Consider the following 19,329-nt stretch of genomic DNA (forward strand, 5'->3'; position numbering starts at 1 on the left):
ATGTGTACACAGTCACATATTTGTTTCACTTGATAGATCAAACCTATTAAGCTTTTATTCTGTCCTGTGAGAAGAGCAAGACGCATCTATTGTGAGTTTCAAACAACTCACGGCTAAGTCTCAGAGGATGCAACATCTGATAAGTGAAAGACAAGCTATCTTGCATGCCTGCGCTCCCATTAGCTAACTCACTAACTCACTCAATCACCAATCTATTCGCAGCCCTTTTCCTAACTCAGACAAAGCCTCACCTCTTGACATATGCTACAGGTCCATCAGTCTTGATCAGCAGATATGCAGTTCACTCAGCTTTGCAGGAACTTTGTGCGCTTGTGTGTGTGTGTGTGAGAGAGAGAGAGAGCGCTGTATGGATACTCTCTCCTCTCAACACCTCCTGCCTTCCTTTCCTGAGAAACTGACTCAGCAGCCACTGTCAGGTCTGCTTAATTTTGTCATGGTTGACTTCCTGCTACCTGGAGTCTCATCTGCCAGAGCCCCTTAATCCACTTGTCACTCACAACAACAAAAAGCTAGGAAGGTGCTCTTTGAATGAAAACAGGGAGGTGGAGCATCGGTGGATGTACAGGAGAGTTGGATTGGATGTTTTTGTGCAGGTGCACAGGCGCAGGTGCATGGCAGCAGCTGTGGTAGTTTGCAGTTGCTGTATGGAAAATGTCAACACTCTTTCAGCTGATGACCAAGAAGATTGCCAATAAATCCATCAAAAGAAAGAAAATGCATCAACCCTCCATAGTTTGTATGATATATCACACAAACTACAAACTACAATCACAGTAACTTGTTTGCTGTACCATCAAATTTAGTCAAAATATTTATGTAATAGTTCTGTTCCTTAACACATTCTTCTTACAGTAATTAACAATGCATTTTTTATCAATGCACTTTTGGCAGACCCAATGGCAAGAAGGGCATTAGACTTGCAGTGGTTGCACCGCAGTAGCCTGGGATGAAGACATAAAGAAGATTGGCAGGAATGGGCAGTCCTGAGGATGTCTGGTGATGTAGAGAGCAGAGATAAATTTAAATGAGTTTTCATGGATCTCTGCAGTCTGTGTGTGTCCAGTATGCCTCCAGGATGCCTACACTCCTGCTGATCTGCACTGCAAAAACCAGCAGTATCGATAAAACACCTACAAAAACATAGAGAAAGCATTTTGGTGTGTGCAGTCTTCTGTGTAGTTGTTTAATAGTACAATGGATTAGAGTTCTTGATTTGAATATAGATAAATATAATATCTGTTGCATTCAGATGGCTATAGCAATTGTATCTAGTGAAAAATAAAACCCTTGAACAGGCAACATGTAGTTATGGATAAAGTATTCTGATATAACCTATTCATATTAATCTCAGATAAGACTTTTTGGCAATATTGCCATATTCACATTAAAAGGTTATTTTTGATGCTAATAGTGTACTGTTAAAAATCAGCATCTCATTGTGCACCATCTTGGTTATATGAACTTTCCAGCCCCCAGAGCAGCGGTGTCAAATTACATCAGACAAATTCAAATTTCTTCTAATACATTTTTTAAGAAAACTGGATATCGGATGATTAATTGTATCCCCTTACTGGTGTCCAAATCTCAGACGCACCCCGCAAAGTGTGGAGTTTATCTCATAAGACAGTGGTTCACATATTGTGGTCTAACCACAAGGGCTATCTCAAAATCTCTCCGGCTGAAGTTAGATTTGAGTATTAAACTTCAGATAGTCTTCGTTGATATTTACAAGTGGAGATGCGCTTTTGCGATGAATGAAAGTCTATATGATCATGAGACATTCCAATTTCTCTGTGGTGCAGCCTATTTTCACATCTGCAATCTGCTTTCTGCTAAGAATTGTGTGATTGCAGACCCATGGAAAACCCGAGAAGTCTAAATTATGATCACCAGGGCTTGAAATTAACACCCGCTAACTCACTCAGTGTTGGTAAAAATTTGACTGCGGCAGGTAACACAATTCTACCTGCAGCTTTGTTGGCTGAGGTTTTCAGACTCTGTCTCCATATAAATACAAAAGTTTGTTACAGAGGCTTCAGCTGTGTGCTATGATGTGTTTTCTCACACCTACTCTTTTTCAAACAGAACAAAATGTACAATGTAAATTTTCCGTACAACTGTCTTGCTGTCCAGTGTTTGTGAATGTATGATACAGTGAAAGTCCAAAAGTGTTTTCAGCCCTTTTGTCCACAGCACAATAGTAGTTTGCTTGTAGTGATGTGCACATCAACACACTGCAGTGCATCCAAATGTTAAAAAGAAGACAAAGGCATCATTCCTATTGTGTGTATGTTGTCTCTGTCACAAAGCAGCTGTCAATATATCATTTTGTGCCTCCGTTTTTTGAGATATATTTGCAAGTTTTACTTGTTATTGAAAAATATTTGGAGGGGGGTAATACTAGAAATAAACAGATGTATTTTACAGTCAGTAATCAAAGTTCAGTTGTTCAGGGTTATCCAGGTCCCTATAACTTTACTAGGAGCATAATAGAGGCAAACAGTCCCTGCAGCTGAACTGCAAACACGTTAATCACGTTGACGTCGTCACACAACAAAACATCCCAGAAGCAGTGCCGTACACTCAGGTTTACTCCAACAATTTTTTTAGTTGTGGTGCATGTATTGCCTTGCAAACTAGGTGCATACAAGCAAGGTCATAGCAGACAAAGGATGTTGTCCAGGGCCCCCAGGCCCAGCAGTATTATTTATTTGTTTTACAGGTATTCACATGGAATCATAATTCTTATCGCTGCCAAACTAGCACAGGACTGATTCATTATTAGACACTATGTGGAGCCTGAGTTGTTGTGGCCAAGCTTCAATTCCTCCGCCAAGGAGGTTATGTTTTCATTCGTGTCTGTTTGTTGGTTTGCTTGTTTGTTTGTCAGAAGGATTATGCAAAAAATACTGAACTGATTTGCACCACACTAGGTGGAGGGATGGGATATGGGCCAGGGAAGAACCCATTAAATTTTGGTGCAGATCCAGTTAAAGGGATCACTTTCCTTAACATTGTGAGATAGGGCATTTTTCAACATTTTCGTCAATTTCTCAAGAAATAATGTATCAGTCTTGATGTGAAAAAAATCTATCCTGTTGATCTATGAGTTTGTACAATTTGGTGCAGATCCTGATAATAATCTGGATCTGGTGGAAGAAAATGCTGCATCCGCATTACACACAGACTACCAGACTACTTCTTTTTTCCTTTTATCTTTCTATCATAAGAGCTAGACAGACGTGTAAGATCATTTGGCCTTGCAATAAAGCTGTCTTAAGTGCTTCATATGAGTAAGCATTTGATAGAATTTATGGCAGATATACTGGAAAAAAAACTGTGGAAAAACTAATTACATTTCTGACATCACATTCATGAGACTGGCTGTAATAATCAGCTGGGCGCAATACTGATCAGTGTCTTAACATGCCATTTGATAATGTGATAATAAGCATGATTTAGTAAATAGACAAAAAAAGGAAAAAAATAATTAAATGCCGGTGGAAACACAATAAAAGGAGTTTTGAAACAGAACCTAACCTTAATTCAAGCAGACAGACACTGCTTCCCTCCTCCTACGTGAAGCTAGAATGAATACTTGAGCTAATTACTGAAACACGGACGCAGGGGAGGGATTTTCCAAAAACTCTGGCCTATTTGGTTTTTCTTGATGTTATTTATACTCTACAATTGCTTTCCCTAGCCCTCTCTTTAGTGTCCCTGGGTAAAAGAGCATGTGAATGACCACAGTTGGCGCGCACTTGCAGGGAAAAGGCTCGCACTGGTCGCAAATCCCATTTTTATTTATTTATTTATTTATTTATTTATTTATTTATTCATTCATTTCAATCATCTGATGGCCCAAACAGAAAGAGGAGACTGTCTTAAGCAGAAAAAACAAGATAGGTCATTTGCTCAATCTGTGTGCCCTGTTCCACTTTCTTAATGTTCATGGTTAGCTTATTTTCAGTGCCTCCCAGAGGTGGGAGGCGCTGAAAGACCTACTGAGTGCGTTGAACTATGAGTACTTGGTGAATGCTAATGTAAATTTGCTGGAATACACTTTCTTTGTATTTCTGTTTTTCAGTTTCATTTATTTGTAGTATACACCATCTGTCAGTGGAGAAAGTGAAAGTAAGGTGTTTATCTAATTGTTAAAACACATTGTTTGTGTGGGTACACTATATTTATGTTTTCTTGACAGGAAACCTCTTTCTAATAACTGTTGTCTCATTAACAAAAGTAGGAGTAGCACAGTATATTGACAAACATTCTTAAGGTGGAAGGCTGGGTTGAGTGTTTGTATGAGCAAGATCAGTATGCACCAACCTTGATGGCATTGGTGGAAATCTGGATCTCATGCAGCTTCCTCATGGTGCCGTCTCGGTCAATGAAGTATGACGAGGCCAGCTGATGAAGGGCTTCCACATTCTGAGTAGCGTTGGCAAGCTTCCTGTCCAGCTTGTTTTTGGCCAAGTACATAGTCAGTGCCTCCTCTCCTACAGGTAGGAAATGGAAATATGATTAGGATTATACGCCACGTGGTTAGAGACTTGGAAGTTTTTGGGGGAGAAAAAAAAGTGTCACAGCAAAACAGTGAGTGAAGTATTTGAGGTTTAAACTGAAGAAATTATCTTTGGTTAAGGTGCACTGAATAAATAATGTGCATGTACTGTCAATGTCTTCATTTGTGAGGGTTGTCCAATTCAGGCTTATCTCAGCTGCCAATGGAGCTCTTAACACAAGAGATAAGTCAGAGGTCTGAAAATGAAGGCAAGCAGTTTTAGCTTGAGAAACCAGATGCCCCAGTTTTCCAGGAAGAGTCTCGATATTTGCTGCTTTATCCCCAGCTGGCACCATCCCCAGAAATGTCCCCGGATTTACCTCTATTGGGATGGCATTATTTCCATGAAAGGTCTAGTGATATAGAATTTTTTACCTCAGTACCACAGGAATTTTATCCTGTGGAGAAACAAATATATCATATCCGCTATCTTTTTTTCTCAGCTACCCCGTGCAAGGAAAAGACAAATAGAATATAAACACAGAAATAGAAAATAACATTACAGATTGCAGAAATTTAATTAGTGCCAAGAAAATTAGAAAATAGGACTGAATACAGGAGCGGCCGCAGCTGGTCTTATAACCACGTGGAGCCACTTGAGGAGGATTGTACCTTTTTATCTGTACTGTGGCATTGCTTTGCAAGTTTCTGGATTACCACAGTAAAAATACTTATGTGCAAAGCTAAATCAAATATAAAATTTCTGCCCCTGTGTGAAATTAGATCTTTCTTTTCTTTTTCATTTTTGTTACATACTTTATATCACAGAAAAATACCTTACTTGTCAAGTTGTTGTTTCATAAATCAACCAGTCTGCACACAGCAAGCTTTCAGCGATGAAAAGAACTGAGATGTTGACAGATTCTCATCTGATCTTAAGAATTCTTAACAATTTGGCTGGTATTTTACTGACACCAGCTATCAACAGAATTAAGCCAAACATTCCTGATGAGCCTTTGTTGTTGTTGTTGACGGTGGTCTCGTTCCTGAGATGTTTAAATGTAGACTTGGGTTGACCTAAAATCCTTACTCATTTGCTGAGGTAGAGATAAATTTCCCACCTCTAGCGTGATGTGAATTTAAAATCACTGCCACTGTAATAAGGTCACAACTACTGTGAATATAAAACTGATTATGCACACACACACACATATACACACACAAAATCAGCATGTCTCTAATCTCTCTCCATAAATAGAGTCCTATGCCCTGACTTAAAAGCTGAGACGTGAGAACTGAAAACCCCAAACATGACCCTCATTGTATGTGTATGTGCTGTATGTTCAGTTTGAATGTCCACAGGAAATAAAGGGAGGATCGTATTTATACTGAACCACTGACCTTTCAGTAAGTGTCTGTAAAGGGGAAGGATGGGAACGCTTAGACCTGCAATGGGACCAAATATTTACAGAGCACCAGACAATCACTCTGATTTGCATGTCATATGTTTGTTTGTTGACTCACTATAAAGGCTTGAGCTTGCTCACTCTCCACACATCATATTTCTCCATCTTTCAATCCTACAAGCAGAAACAGATGCATAAAAAGTAAACAGCAATTCACTCCCACCAGCTCATACAACCTTTCCTCCGAAGATTACTGTTCAAATGGCAAACCATATGCCTCTAACTCGTTCAAGAGCATGTCACATATGTTCAGGTTTCCAGTGCTGTGAATGGTTATGCGGCCCCGAGCGATGCATTGGAACTGGTCACTTAACTTGTGGTGACCGTGACTAGGGGTGGGTAGCAGTCAGGGCCAATGTCTCATGCCTGGTTAGAGTACAAGCACTGAGGGGACGAGGCCCCATTCTCTGACGCTGCCATGCTCCCTGTCCCTCGGGGGTTTGCAAAGTTACTTACACACACTTGACTTGTACTGCTACGCAAGAATAATGGTCTCACATTAAGCCCTTCATCTGCCCTTTTTTATCTCTATTGCAACTTAGTGTGGCACAAAGGAGGTCTTCTGAACATAAATATTTTGTGGTTATTGCCACTGGACAGGCAAAATCATTACCTCTGTGGCTTTAAAAAAATTCATTTGTGTGCACCTTTCTGTAAGTAATACATTGTGGTACATTATTACAAGGCACCTCACCGGCACTCTGCCAGAATTAATCAGCTCACGTGGTGCAAGAGTTTGTGTGCAAGGGCATCTACTATATAATATACTGTGTGTGTGTGTGTGTGTGTGTGTGTGTGTGTGTGTGTGTGTGTGTGTGTGTGTGTGTGTGTGTGTGTGTGTTTGGCCGGTCATCACTTTTTGACACACCTTCAAATGGATGTTTCAGGTTTAAGACCTGGCCCACAGAATACACAAACAGATAGAGTCAGGTTTATTAGAACCTATCCTGCTTCATCCTTTTATTCTTTAAAGCTGTTTCCTTTTGGGAAATTGAGGAAACAGACCCTGTAACAATAATAATAATAGCATGTTGTTTTTACAGTAAATGTATTTATACTGTAGATATGACAAATTAAAAGAAGATTTAGAAAGTGGCAAAACTCTTCTGGAAACTACAGACTATGCTACTTTATTTTAATCGTGAAAACGTGATAAACACCACAAATATATGGCCACTGGTTGCTGTAATAACTACTTCTTGAAAACCGGCGGACAGCCTTTCTAAAATAAAATGCATAATAAGTGCATACATATAATACATTCAAATAAGCAGAGGAATGAAATTTTGAGCCTGCTCATGGTTTATGCAAGAGATACCTCAATGCCAAATTATTCCCTGTACTTTTTATGTTGGCAGCAGAACACTACAAAAAAAAAAAAAAGTTTCAAGCATGATGTGGCAAAAGGTAGCAGTGTTGACAGCCTGTGGAGTCTTCCACTACAACCCAGGGCACAGCCACAGTTCTGCATATGAACTCTAGCCTCAGGCTTCAGCGACCACAAGTCATTTCAATAAACTACTTCTTCCTCTTCAGTGCTGAACGCATTAGACTGTTGCACTGAAAAGGTCTCTGATCCAGTCATAGGTTGTGTATTCGCTAGAGAGCAGGAGGGCAGATGAGTCTTCGGAGCTAAGATACAGTCCCTCCTACATGTGAAATCTTTAGCTCATTGATGTAAAAAGAAAAAAAAAGTTCATCAGCTAGAAAAATGTTTTTGTCTCTTTTTTTCAGTTCAACAGGTCAAACTCATCTTTAAGTTACACTATTTAACTTTTCAGAGAAAAAACAATGCTTTCTATTTCTTAAAAATGAGAAGAAGAAATGATTAGAAATAAAATGCAACCTTCCTCAATCGATAATGTATAGCATTCACCATTGTGCCCTCTTTAGCTCTGTATGTTGGAAGAAAAGCTTTACAAAGGTACCTTTTTTTTTTTTTTTTTAGTTTGATTGCAGGTTGGTGCTCCTGCTCTCCCATGAGTTTTTGCATTGCTTCAATCAACTTAAATGCGCTAGACCTTTCTGTACAAACACTAACAGAATTCACGGTGAAACAGCAGTGCTCTCACTCAAAGTGGAAAGCTGATTTCAAACATACAGTATGAGGGAGTGGAAATGACAGATGTGCTGAAATATGTCCCTCACAGCTTTAGCAAAATGCAAATCTGTCCTTCACACTTTTTTTTTTTCTCAAGAGCAATACATTCCTTTAGCATTTATATACAGCCTTGGCTGTGCAGCAACTCTACTGCCTAAAAGCCTTGAGCGTATAGAAATATCCTGATTTGTCAATAAACTTAAATCTACAGTATTGTTTTCAGTGGCTGCAGGCAAATCAGAGATGTTAAACATCTGTGTCAAACTGTTTTGATGTGTTTTTCACTTTCAGCTACAGAACTCAGTTAAATTCTGGAGCATCGACTCACACTGGTGGTGTCTTTTTGCTGGGAAATCTGAGACATGTTTGTTCTGTTAAAGCTTCAAGTCTCCCACGCGCAGCATGCACCCAGGCTGCAGTCGGGTCATATGTTGCACTTCAAAATACACATCCCTTGAAGCTTCCTTTAAAACATCCGCATATACCAGGAACTCAGCTTCAGGTGGTACGAGGTAGTTAAAATGTTCAGACTGGAGAAAAGCAGCGGGTATTTGTTAATTACCTTTCCAAAAGCCTTCAGCAGACGGTGTCACTCAGCAGTGCTAAGAGAAAACAACTGACAGTCTTCCTTTCTTAAATGCTTATTAGAATGGATCTTACCCTGACAATACTACAGTACCATATTTCTACACAGTTACTAATTCCAAAAACTAAAGTTTGGAACTAGCATGGTCCAATTTCCAAAGACAACTAAAGCTAAAACTGGTCATATTACTATTATTATTACTAATATTGTTATGTGACTTGTAAATACATCAGTTATGATCATGATCTGCTCCTTAAACACCCTTTGTTTAATCTCTTATATTGTAACAACCACAGCACAGTTAGTGCATCATTATCTAGTTGCACCCTTGGACAGGAAAAAGAAAATGAAATATATAAATCATAATATTCAGTGAAGACTGTCTCCATAAATCCAGACATAAACAAAGGGTATTGTCACAAACAGTTTTTGTTCGCTCAGCACTGTGTGTTGGCGCCCAGTGCTTCCAGACACCACAGGCGCCATTGTTTTTGCTATGAAAAGAAGCCAAAGGACATTAGGCTACAAACAAATAAATGAAATGAAAAAAAAAAAAATGTCACACTTTATTTGTAGCGTCCAAAAGTAATTCTGTACTAAACTTAGGGCTTTAGTTTTAACAATGGGATAAGGGACAGGGTTACACAATCAGTTGATATTGTTAAATGAGAGTTTCCTGAACAAAAAGAAAACAACACTGCTCAGTTGTTCAAGTGGTCTGTTAGTGTGAGGCAATGTTAAATTTCACTGTCCCACACAGTCTTAAAGAAGGGGTTCGTATACAGGGACTGCTGTATACTTGTCCCCTATCCCACCCCAACAGTAATATTTGTTAAAAAAATAATCCTTTATCATTTTTTCTTAAACATGACCTTGCCATGATAATAAAGGCATTTAACTATTACTACAAGATAAAAAGGAAAGGTGGCTTTCATTTTGATGAAAATGAGATGGAGACTCTATTTGTCAGTGCTTATCAGCTCATTCAGCAGTATTTCACTCAGTCAGGCAGTAACGTGACATGCGAAGTACTGGATCATAATACTGTACATCTGCGAGCCTTAGAACAGGAAAAAAAAGTACATTACGATGGTTATGCATTGTAACCATTTGTATTGCGCTCAGTGGAGGGAAACTCTAATGGGGCTCTTTACACTTGACCACTCAACTTTACGTTGCCTGGGAGAAGAAGAGTTCACTTCTTGCCTCTCAAGTGTATAATGACTCTTGAGACCACAAAGAGTAGGTGGCTAAAGAGAGAATTGGCCTCTTCTTCTTACTTTATCACTAGACTGGTGTGCACATTTATTGGTTCATATAACTGTGTTTAATGGGCAGTCAAGATTGAGATAAGAGTGTACTGATCCATAACTTGAAACAAAATGGCCTCAAGGTTAAATATAATATGGTTATAACTCAAAGTTAGAGAAGAAAAAACCAATGAAAGGAAAGAAATGCAAATAAAAAAACGGAAAAATAAAAGGCAATGGAATACAATGAGACAATGAAGGATGCTGTGGTTGAATATGATACTGTGATTATTTCTGTGACTCCTTTTTTTTTTTTCAGCCATTGTCCAATTTTAGCCACCTGGTGCATCTGTGGCAATGGCATTCCTCCTAGCTTAGACACACTTAATGACATTATACCTTCATATAATGTTTCAGCTGAATATTGTATTTCCAATTTCCAAAATGTCGCAGGATGAATCACCTTACAAAATGGTGTACATGTTATTGCAACTCTAACCCTTCACGCCTGATATTCCTCTGCACTGTTTAGGAAAATTATTATAGCCTAGTGTTATTATAGCCACGAAAATTATTACGTGGACTGCAAGATTTTAAAACAAAATAAGTCTCCCACCAGATTTCTTTGGTCTGGTAAAAGCTTAAGCATCAATGGTTCTAGTTTTATCAGTGCTGGTTATTAGAAAAAAAAGAACTGGACAATACAGACTGGCTCTGTTCCAGTTCTTTTCTAATTACAAAGAATCACCACAGAATTTATACGTTTTAAAGATGTTTGAAAAGCTCAAACAAATATGTCTCATTAAACCAGCTCAGCACGTGCTAAGATCCAAAACAGCGTTTTATTAAGGAGAGGTAAAACATGACACAAAAAGTATCATGAACATTTCTCAAAGGCATTTGATTGCGAGATTACAAGGCTACAAACATCATTTTGGAACAACTGCAGCGACCACTTGGCAATGTTTCATGCCTACAGTTATATAATGCAGGGTTTGAGGAAAAGAGTGGATTATCTTACTAATTATATCTTTAAAATGCAATTGGCAAAGTAATCACAGTTAGCTGCCTTCATGCATCCCTCAGAGCTTAAGATAAGATAAAAGATTCAAGGGAGAAGCCATTTATATTTAGACTTGGACAGCAGGGGTGCTTAACTTTTATTTTGGGAAGCACATCCAAAATACTGAAATCATCCATTAGATAAATTTATTCCTCTTTCCACAGTGAGTTTTTGTAACTGAAATTTAATGTGACTATGAAAATAAATTTGCTTACAATTGTGTGGTTTTGGGGGATGCTTGTTATCACTATGTTCTTATATTATTATAAATAGCAGCCTCGAGAAAAAGCTTCATAAAATATCAAAGTTTTCATCTATCCACATTTCTGTATGTGCTACAGTAGCTTTTGAAAGTGCTTGTTCTCTAATGCAGGCTATCTGAAAGGTGCTAAGTGTTTCTGTTATTGTTCTTTAATTAGACAGTGCTTGTAGATAAATCAGGGCAGTACGATAATCATCCTCCCCCATTTACCTGAAAGGTCCATAGGTACAAGTACTTATGAGGAAGATTAACTTCAGGTATAATTTGGCATGTACAGAAAAATGCAATTACCATATGTATGACTATAATGGTCTTGGAGTGATGCGAATGTAATTCGAGGTGTGTTGTAAGAATCTTATGCATTCATGGATCATGATTCAGAAGATGAATGAATGAATGAATGAAAATGAAGGTATGCTGTTATCACATTTGGTCTATCTATCCAAATGTGGGAAAACAGAAAGTGAACCTTCTTCTTCCTTTCATTTAACTTCACTTAACTGGAAGTTCTCTATATTTGGTGGACAGCTTCCAGCTGGCAGCTACAGCTTGCTTCCACAGTTGTGCGATGTCAGAATTCACATTATTTCTATGGTGTTACTTATCAAATGTTCCTGTACATATTCAGTGGGGATGAGGTGTGGGGACTATGGATATCTAGATAAACCTGTCATAGCTTTGATGCAAGTTTTGGATCAATGTGGTGCTGGAAAATCCACTTAAGCCAGATGAGATGGAATACCTTTGCAGAACAGAGTGGTACTTCTCTTCACTTAGTGTGGAGCTGATCCTGTGGAAGCCACCAACCACACACAGCTGACAAATCCATATACCTGAATGTGTCTAAACATAGGTCTTACATGCTCTTAAGTTGTCACACACTCTCAACTTTTGTTGTTTGACCGAATGCTAAATGTTTAGACTTGTCGTCAAAGTAATGGTTTGGAAACTGCTCAGCTTTTCTTTTTCCATTTGGCTTTGCTTTACGGATGCAGATGCTGCTCCATCTCTTACAAAATGGTTCAGTGAGTCTGTCTGTCTTTCACTGTGGCCACTTTCAGATCACCCAAATCTTGCTTTGGTAGAAAGTTGTTTGTTTGTGAGATTTTCTCCAGCCTGCTTTGTCCTGCCCTCTTGTGATGTAGTTGCAGTTTTGCTGAGTTTTTCAACACCCTGGAGAACAACTCAGCCCCAAACTGTTTCACTGAGCTGTTTTGACATTGTTGCAAACAGGCAGACGAATAATCCAGGACACCATGGTGTTGTCGTTTTACAGTCTAATCATATGGGGTCATTGAATTCATTTATACAAACGAACAGAAAAATATTTATTCATTAACTTGTTGAAAGGATCTGTCTTTATAGTCTGTTGCATGTATTATCTGGGATCAATAATTATCAATGAAAAACAAACCAGCTTTTAAATCATTTATATTAATTATCAGAATTAGCAGTCTAGTACCTTGTACAACTTTTAGATACAAGTCCTGTAGCCTAAGAAATTCATTTTCTGAAAGGAGCCTCCCAAACCCTGCCCATAAAGTAATTTCTTTGACATGAAGCATGTAAGTGAACCACAAACCATGTGTAAAAAGCCTTTAAGACAGTGTGTAAAAACCGTTAATCAAGCATGGGAGCGAGCAAGTGAAACCAGTGAACCTCTCTTACCTCCCAGGGTGGCTGAGATGAGAATATGGGTTCCATATTTCTTAATGATGGTGTCGATGAACTGCTGAGTGGTGGGTCTGCGGCCCAGTAAGCGTACGCTGCGCTGGAACTCAGGCATGAGTGGCACGGGGTTCCGGATCAGGTCCCTTCTCTCGATTGCTGTGTTCCTCACCTTCCAACGTGCAAATTCCCTGGTAATCAGGGGAAAAAAAAAAACAACTGCTCACACCAAAATTACTCAGTATATACCACCACACTATCAACAATGAGAGTAAAACAGTATTAATTACAGTGTGGTAGCACATTAATTAGCCAGACTCTATCTCACCAAATGCATTTGTGGGAAAACAATACACATCTGGTGGTGAACACTGTGACCTAATCTGTTAGTTGATTAAGATGATAAAAAAAAAATACTAGAGTAATTTAAAACTTAACAAAAAACATAACTGATTAAAGTTACTTTTATGACAGTGGAAATCAATAGCAAACATCTTTAATGAATTTGGAGATGAAGAAGCCTTATATTCTGTTATGTATGCTTATGCTGTGTTCACTCAAAACCACTGGTTTTTGCATTGTATTTTGACCAAGGAAGAAAATACAAAGACCAACAAAGAATCATATTAACAAATAATGCAACTTGATAAACTGCGCCTCATTTTAACCTTGCTGTTTTCAACTGCAGTTAAAGATATACTTTTCAGCCTGTTAAAAAGATCCGGCAAAATATTTGTGTGGATGCACATGATGTTTGCTTCTGTACCCACTGAGACACGCATCAAGAAATCATTTCCACAAACAGACATTACAGGCAGCTCTGTTACTCTGAGGGTTACAGAAAAACCAAATAACCCTGCCCTGCGGATAAAAAACACCAGGTTTTCTTGAGCTCTGTGAAATGCAAAAGAAGACACTGTTACTGACTCAGAAGCTAATGCCTAGCATATCCAGAAACTGAAAGTCAGTGATTAGGCATTCATGTAAGCAGGTTTCTCTGTGTGGTGAAACTGTCAGTACAAATTTAGATTTTTTGTTATTGTTATAAAACAAGCGCTTCATACATGTAATTCAATATGTTTGGTTTTTCTGGGAGTTGCAAAGCCAAAGAGAATTTCTGATGTACTGGTTCACTGGAGGAGGCAGCATTTTAATGCTAATTTAATCAGAAGCTGTGATTTTTGTCATCATCTGTTCTTTCTGACAAATGCAGACATGTCTCTGTTTCCATATGGGTTGTGCAGAACACCACTATTAAACATATATCTGTGTGCACGGATGTGTGATACATATGCTTGCACATTTTCACCTAAAAGGTGTGAGTATGAGTACATACAGATGCCCACATTCAGATGGCAAGAGTGAAGACTCTCCACACTACTGAAATGACAGCGGGACAGGAGAAAATGTAATTTCCTAATTACTGACTGATAGTTTTAAAAGCATTTCCTCAGAATTAGATTTACATTGAATTTATATATATTTAATGCAGACGGTATTTGAACGATGAGTCCCATTAGAGTAAGCGTGTGCCTTAAAGCGCAACAGACACTCCATCACATCAAGCACAAACAAAAGGTTTCATCGTCTCGATAATTTCACCCTAAAAGCCTGCTCTAATTGAAATCTGAGCTTTGTTCAACAAATGCATATGAATTCAACATAAAAATCAACCAAAGCAGACATGCGGATAAATATAAAATGCAAACACTCACACACACTCCACAATCCAAACCAACCATGTTTATTAGATATGAGCTGTTCTTGAGAGCTTTTTGGATATTGCATTTTAATCCTACTAAAACATGTATTTAAATCAATCTTGAGGAAATCAAATGGAGGTTTGCTGTCCACTTAACGTCACGAAAGAATGGAATGGAATGGAGCCATAACAATACAAGAAGGAGATTGAAAAGGCGATTTTTCTTGTTCTTTTTATCATAATAAAAATAGAAGCCAATGCCTTTTTCAGACAAACCTTCAAGGTTGCTTTGTCAACAAAAACATCCTGCAAACAAGTCGACGGTCCTGACAAAATTACCTGTCAAAAACAGATGATTCAGGGCAATAATTACAGAATTAATGGTAAGGCTTCAAGTTTAATGAGATCAACACCCTAAATCAGTTAGTGAAGTACTTCTGCTTTACAGTTTTGTTGTCACTCAGACTGTTGGTAGGTTTCTATGCTCACACTAAGCAGCTTTCAAAATGTGTAAAGACTCTCGCACATCGTCTTGATTACAATCAAAACACACGAGAGGCTGAAGTAAGAGAGGCATAGTTCGAGTTAGTTCAGGCACGTAACATGCACACATGGATTGTAAAGGTTTCTTTAAGACTGTATGACAGAGCCAACGGAACTATTATCACCCAAGAAAAATGACTCTTTTTATCTTAAAAACTAAGCATTGTGGGTAAAAGCCACAGCACAGCGCTTTATAACAGCTTCATCTAAAGCTTTCCTCTGAGTATTTTCCTTTTCAGCCCTTAAGGGCTCCTCATAATGATTTAGCCATGAATAGGTGGGTCCCCTCAAATTGATTAGTTACTTAGTTTGAATTCTCTGACATGCAGTCAGCGATGTGTCAGTCAGCCTGAGAACAGCTTGACGGCAGCACTTTTTAATGCTCTATTCAGCACTCTATATTAGCATTTAAAGTTTCGTTCCTTTCTGTCAGTGGACTATTACGTAATCACACTACTTTATAATATGGCCAGCATTTCAAAGGTAATATCTTCACTGCTCCCTAAAAGGAGAGGAAAGTTTACAGATTTAGAACTGCCACGGAGCAGCAAGGAAGTGGACATAAAGTATTGGAATGAGCGAATGAACGCTTGTAATTTGACAATTTAGATTTTCACAACTGGCAGGAGAACTGGAGAACGTCGGCACTGCTTTTTCCTTACGTTCTATAATCACACATATTACAGAGTAATGTTTTTTCCGTCAGATAATCAATAAACGCATTTGTGGCAGATTTGCAGACGTCTTCCTTTTGAGAACTTTGCAATTTCTCAGCATTGCAAAGACACAAGTTCTCATCTGGCGGGACATGGCTCACACACTAGTACATGCTGATTCAGCTTCCACTCCTGTTCCCTGGCTTAGCTTTGTAAGAAGTACACGTTGCTGTTATTCCCGAAACCTCAAGTAAAACATTCAAGCCAAGAGAACTGGGAGAAACTTTCAGATCCTTCTCTGCTACTATCTGCCTCTCTCAGATATCAATTCATTTTCATTCAATCCTCCTCATGGTTCCGTCACTGCCAATTATTATATAAAACTTTATGTGGCAGCCATATGTACTTGGACCCTTCTGGCCCAGATTAGGCATGCCAGCAGATGGAACCTGTGACATGATTCAGTGCTTTACTTCACAGCTCCAAGACCGGTTTAATGACCTATCAAAGGAAGTTAAGAGGAGATAAATGGCATTGCAGCTGCATAGAAGGAAAATGGGAACATAGGTGATTATTGCTTTATGGTGTTCAAGTAACTCATGTGGGAGGGTGGGTACATTGCATTTGCCGGTGTAGAAGTGTCCGTGACCTACAGAAAATACATGATGCTGGATTTGGATGTAAAGAGCAATAAATAAATACTCTGATTTATAAATTCTTACTGTAAATGGCACTGAAATATTTTGAAAGCAAAATATCTTTCCTGAAACATTTAACTGCTGTTTGTTGGGTCCTTGTACAAGGATAATGTGAACTCCTTGATCCCACACATTCATATACTCTAACAAACAACATTTTGGCATTTTGAACAAAGAGTTTGCTTGATGATAGAGGATTTTTTTTTCCTTTGAAGAATCAGCTAAAGTCGGTTAATCCCTCAGTGCCCTCATTGAGACCACCATTTTATCTGATTCCCTTCCACCGTTTGTCTCAGCACAGTTTAGTTGAGTAAACACGAACAGTGGTTGCTAGGAAATGCATTATTGTAATCATACAGCCAACTCCCTCATCACACTTAGATCAGAATGAGAATGTTTTTCACCAGAGATCATTTGCTCTAATGAATGTACTGGTGGCTCTATCATGTCTGCTGCTATTTCAGACCTTAATCAAGAAAAGGCCTGAAAAAAGTAATGTTTGGAGCATATTGATTGTAATGATTTTTTTTTTACCTTGAGCTTTCACTCTATACCTGACTCACTTATTACAGAGCAAATTAAAAATAAATATTAAACTCTGCAGAGAGAGAATACATCAAGGCAAGCAGAGGAAACTCAAGGCAAGTCTGTCAAAGTCAACACCTGAGGAATAAACCAGTAAAAGTAGCTTTAATTCGCTTTGGATATTTTGAATGAAATCCTGATATGTATAACTGTGCCCAGTGTCTTGTGTCTATGGTACTGTCTGTCCTTGTTAGATCCAAATTACACAGAACGATCATGAACATACTTGAAAGTCTTCTTTTGACGATCAACTGAATGCAAAATGCAACGTATAACTGGGATGGCAGAGTGAAAACAAATTAAAAATTTAACAGAATCTATTAACACATTTCTGCCAGTGTCCTCATTTTATTATTTTGGATTAATTGAGGCTTACAAGGGGTGTAACGATTCATTCACTGCATCAATGCATCAACTGTAAATTATGCCAACTCAACTGCATCAATCTGCTAAAAGAAATAAACAGAATGAATTACTTTGACTTCAGTAATGATCGACTTGAAATGCTTTGAACTAAACAATTTCCATTTTCAAACAGTTGATCATGCTCTCGACCAGGAGATTTTTTTCTGCTAAACATTAAAGTTGCAACATTTATAATAATAATTTGTAATAATTTTATGAAATCAAAGGTTTTTGATACAAAGGTTTTGATATTGTGTTGTGACATTTTTTCTGCTACAGACATTCAATGTTTATACATTCAGTAATTCTATTCAGCTACTATCATACATGAGTAGTTTGTTATTCCCACATTGGATTAAGATTGCCTACCAATGGACAAGGGATTCACTGGAAACACTGCGTGTATTTAATCAAATGTTACCGTTCCTAATTTTATCTCATTGGTATCAGCTTTATTGTTCACTCTCCTGACACTGTACCACAGCTGTATTATGTTACTGCTAATGCAGTAGCCTTCAACTGGGAAACACTTTTATTGTGAAACAATCTCAGAAAAATGCAACATATTTGTTATTGACTGCTATCGTTCATCAAAACTGTATCTACAGAAGCAAGAAAACTGTTTTCTGTATTCTATTTTGTCAGCAGATCAGTTTTAAATATTGCAGTGAGTAATGGAACAAGACGAAAGAGCCACGGTGAGCTGTTAGATGAAGAGATGCAGGTGGCACACTGCACAACTCCCAACTCCTCAGAAAGGTAACCAACTCCATTACTGTACCCTGCTGCTGCGTGGGAATCTACTCCTGCCACGCACAGCAGGAAAGACGTTTGCGGCTGGTTTGTGTGGCTGCACTGTAAACAAACACCAACTGTAGTGTCTTCTGTTGTATTTTTGACAAAGTATCTGCTAAAGGAGTTTTTGCTACCACCAGAATTAAATATTAAACCATACTTCTAACTTGTAACCATGGGTATCGCTAAATCAAACAGGACTGAAATCTTAAGAATCTTATAACTTTAAGCCCAAAATAAGGCTTAAAAAGAGGCCACGTGTACCAAATATTACTTGTTGGTATTTTTTCCCTAGACACAATCCACAACAGTATTACTGTATGTTTAAATCCTTAAGGAGTACATTTAAATCCTACATGACCTAGTCACTCAGTAAACAATCCACTCTCACACTCAAGCTCCCTGACAGTAATGAAATGTTGGATAACTCTCCACAAAGCTCAAATGTATAATACATAATGCTGTGTGTTTTCAAAGCGCACAAAGCATTGTAAGAATCACTACAAATCTTTACAATGGCAATGATGTCTTTTTATAGTTTCTAGGCATCATAAATTACTGTATAATTGCTTAGAGAGTATTTACTTTTTGTTTGAGTTATCAGGTTTTATGAATATCATACACTGTGTAACCCTAATGGATGGAAAGTGTGACTATGGCATGTCCTAACACCTTCCAGGCGGCATGCTGTCTGCTTCCATTAGAGTTGGGCTGTATTGACATCCAGTGAATATTCCCTAAAGCTCTGACAGGGGCAGGAAACGACCATCATACAGTATGTCACCACAGGCACTTTGTTGATCCTGACACTGGAGACCAGATTAAAAAACCTTGAGAGAGCATGACAGACATTCAAAGTGGAAGTGTGGCGGCACACAGCAAAGAGAGGCACAGTTTTGTTCAAAGAAAATCTCTAATTAATTGAGTGGGAAACTGCCTCGGCAGGATGCAGAGACAACATGTTCTTGGGCGCCTCATAAATGACAGAAAACAATAAAAGCAGGGGTGTCAGTGAATTTCAGGA

At 38.4% G+C, this 19,329-nt stretch overlaps 1 protein-coding gene across 1 annotated transcript in view; it reads right to left on the bottom strand.

The window, feature by feature from the left end:
• The window catches only part of brinp1 (bone morphogenetic protein/retinoic acid inducible neural-specific 1), a 73,746-nt gene that overhangs the window by 37,304 nt on the left and 17,113 nt on the right, over positions 1-19,329 (bottom strand). Inside the window, exons 2-3 of the mRNA XM_041059150.1 lie at positions 12,922-13,112; positions 4,351-4,520 (exon numbers count right to left, since the gene is read on the bottom strand). Coding sequence (XP_040915084.1) covers positions 4,351-4,520; positions 12,922-13,112 — 361 coding nt within the window. The remainder of the gene's footprint in view (positions 1-4,350; positions 4,521-12,921; positions 13,113-19,329) is intronic.

Source organism: Toxotes jaculatrix, chromosome 16 (genome assembly GCF_017976425.1).
Source record: "Toxotes jaculatrix isolate fToxJac2 chromosome 16, fToxJac2.pri, whole genome shotgun sequence".
Taxonomy (NCBI): Eukaryota; Metazoa; Chordata; class Actinopteri; family Toxotidae; genus Toxotes; species Toxotes jaculatrix.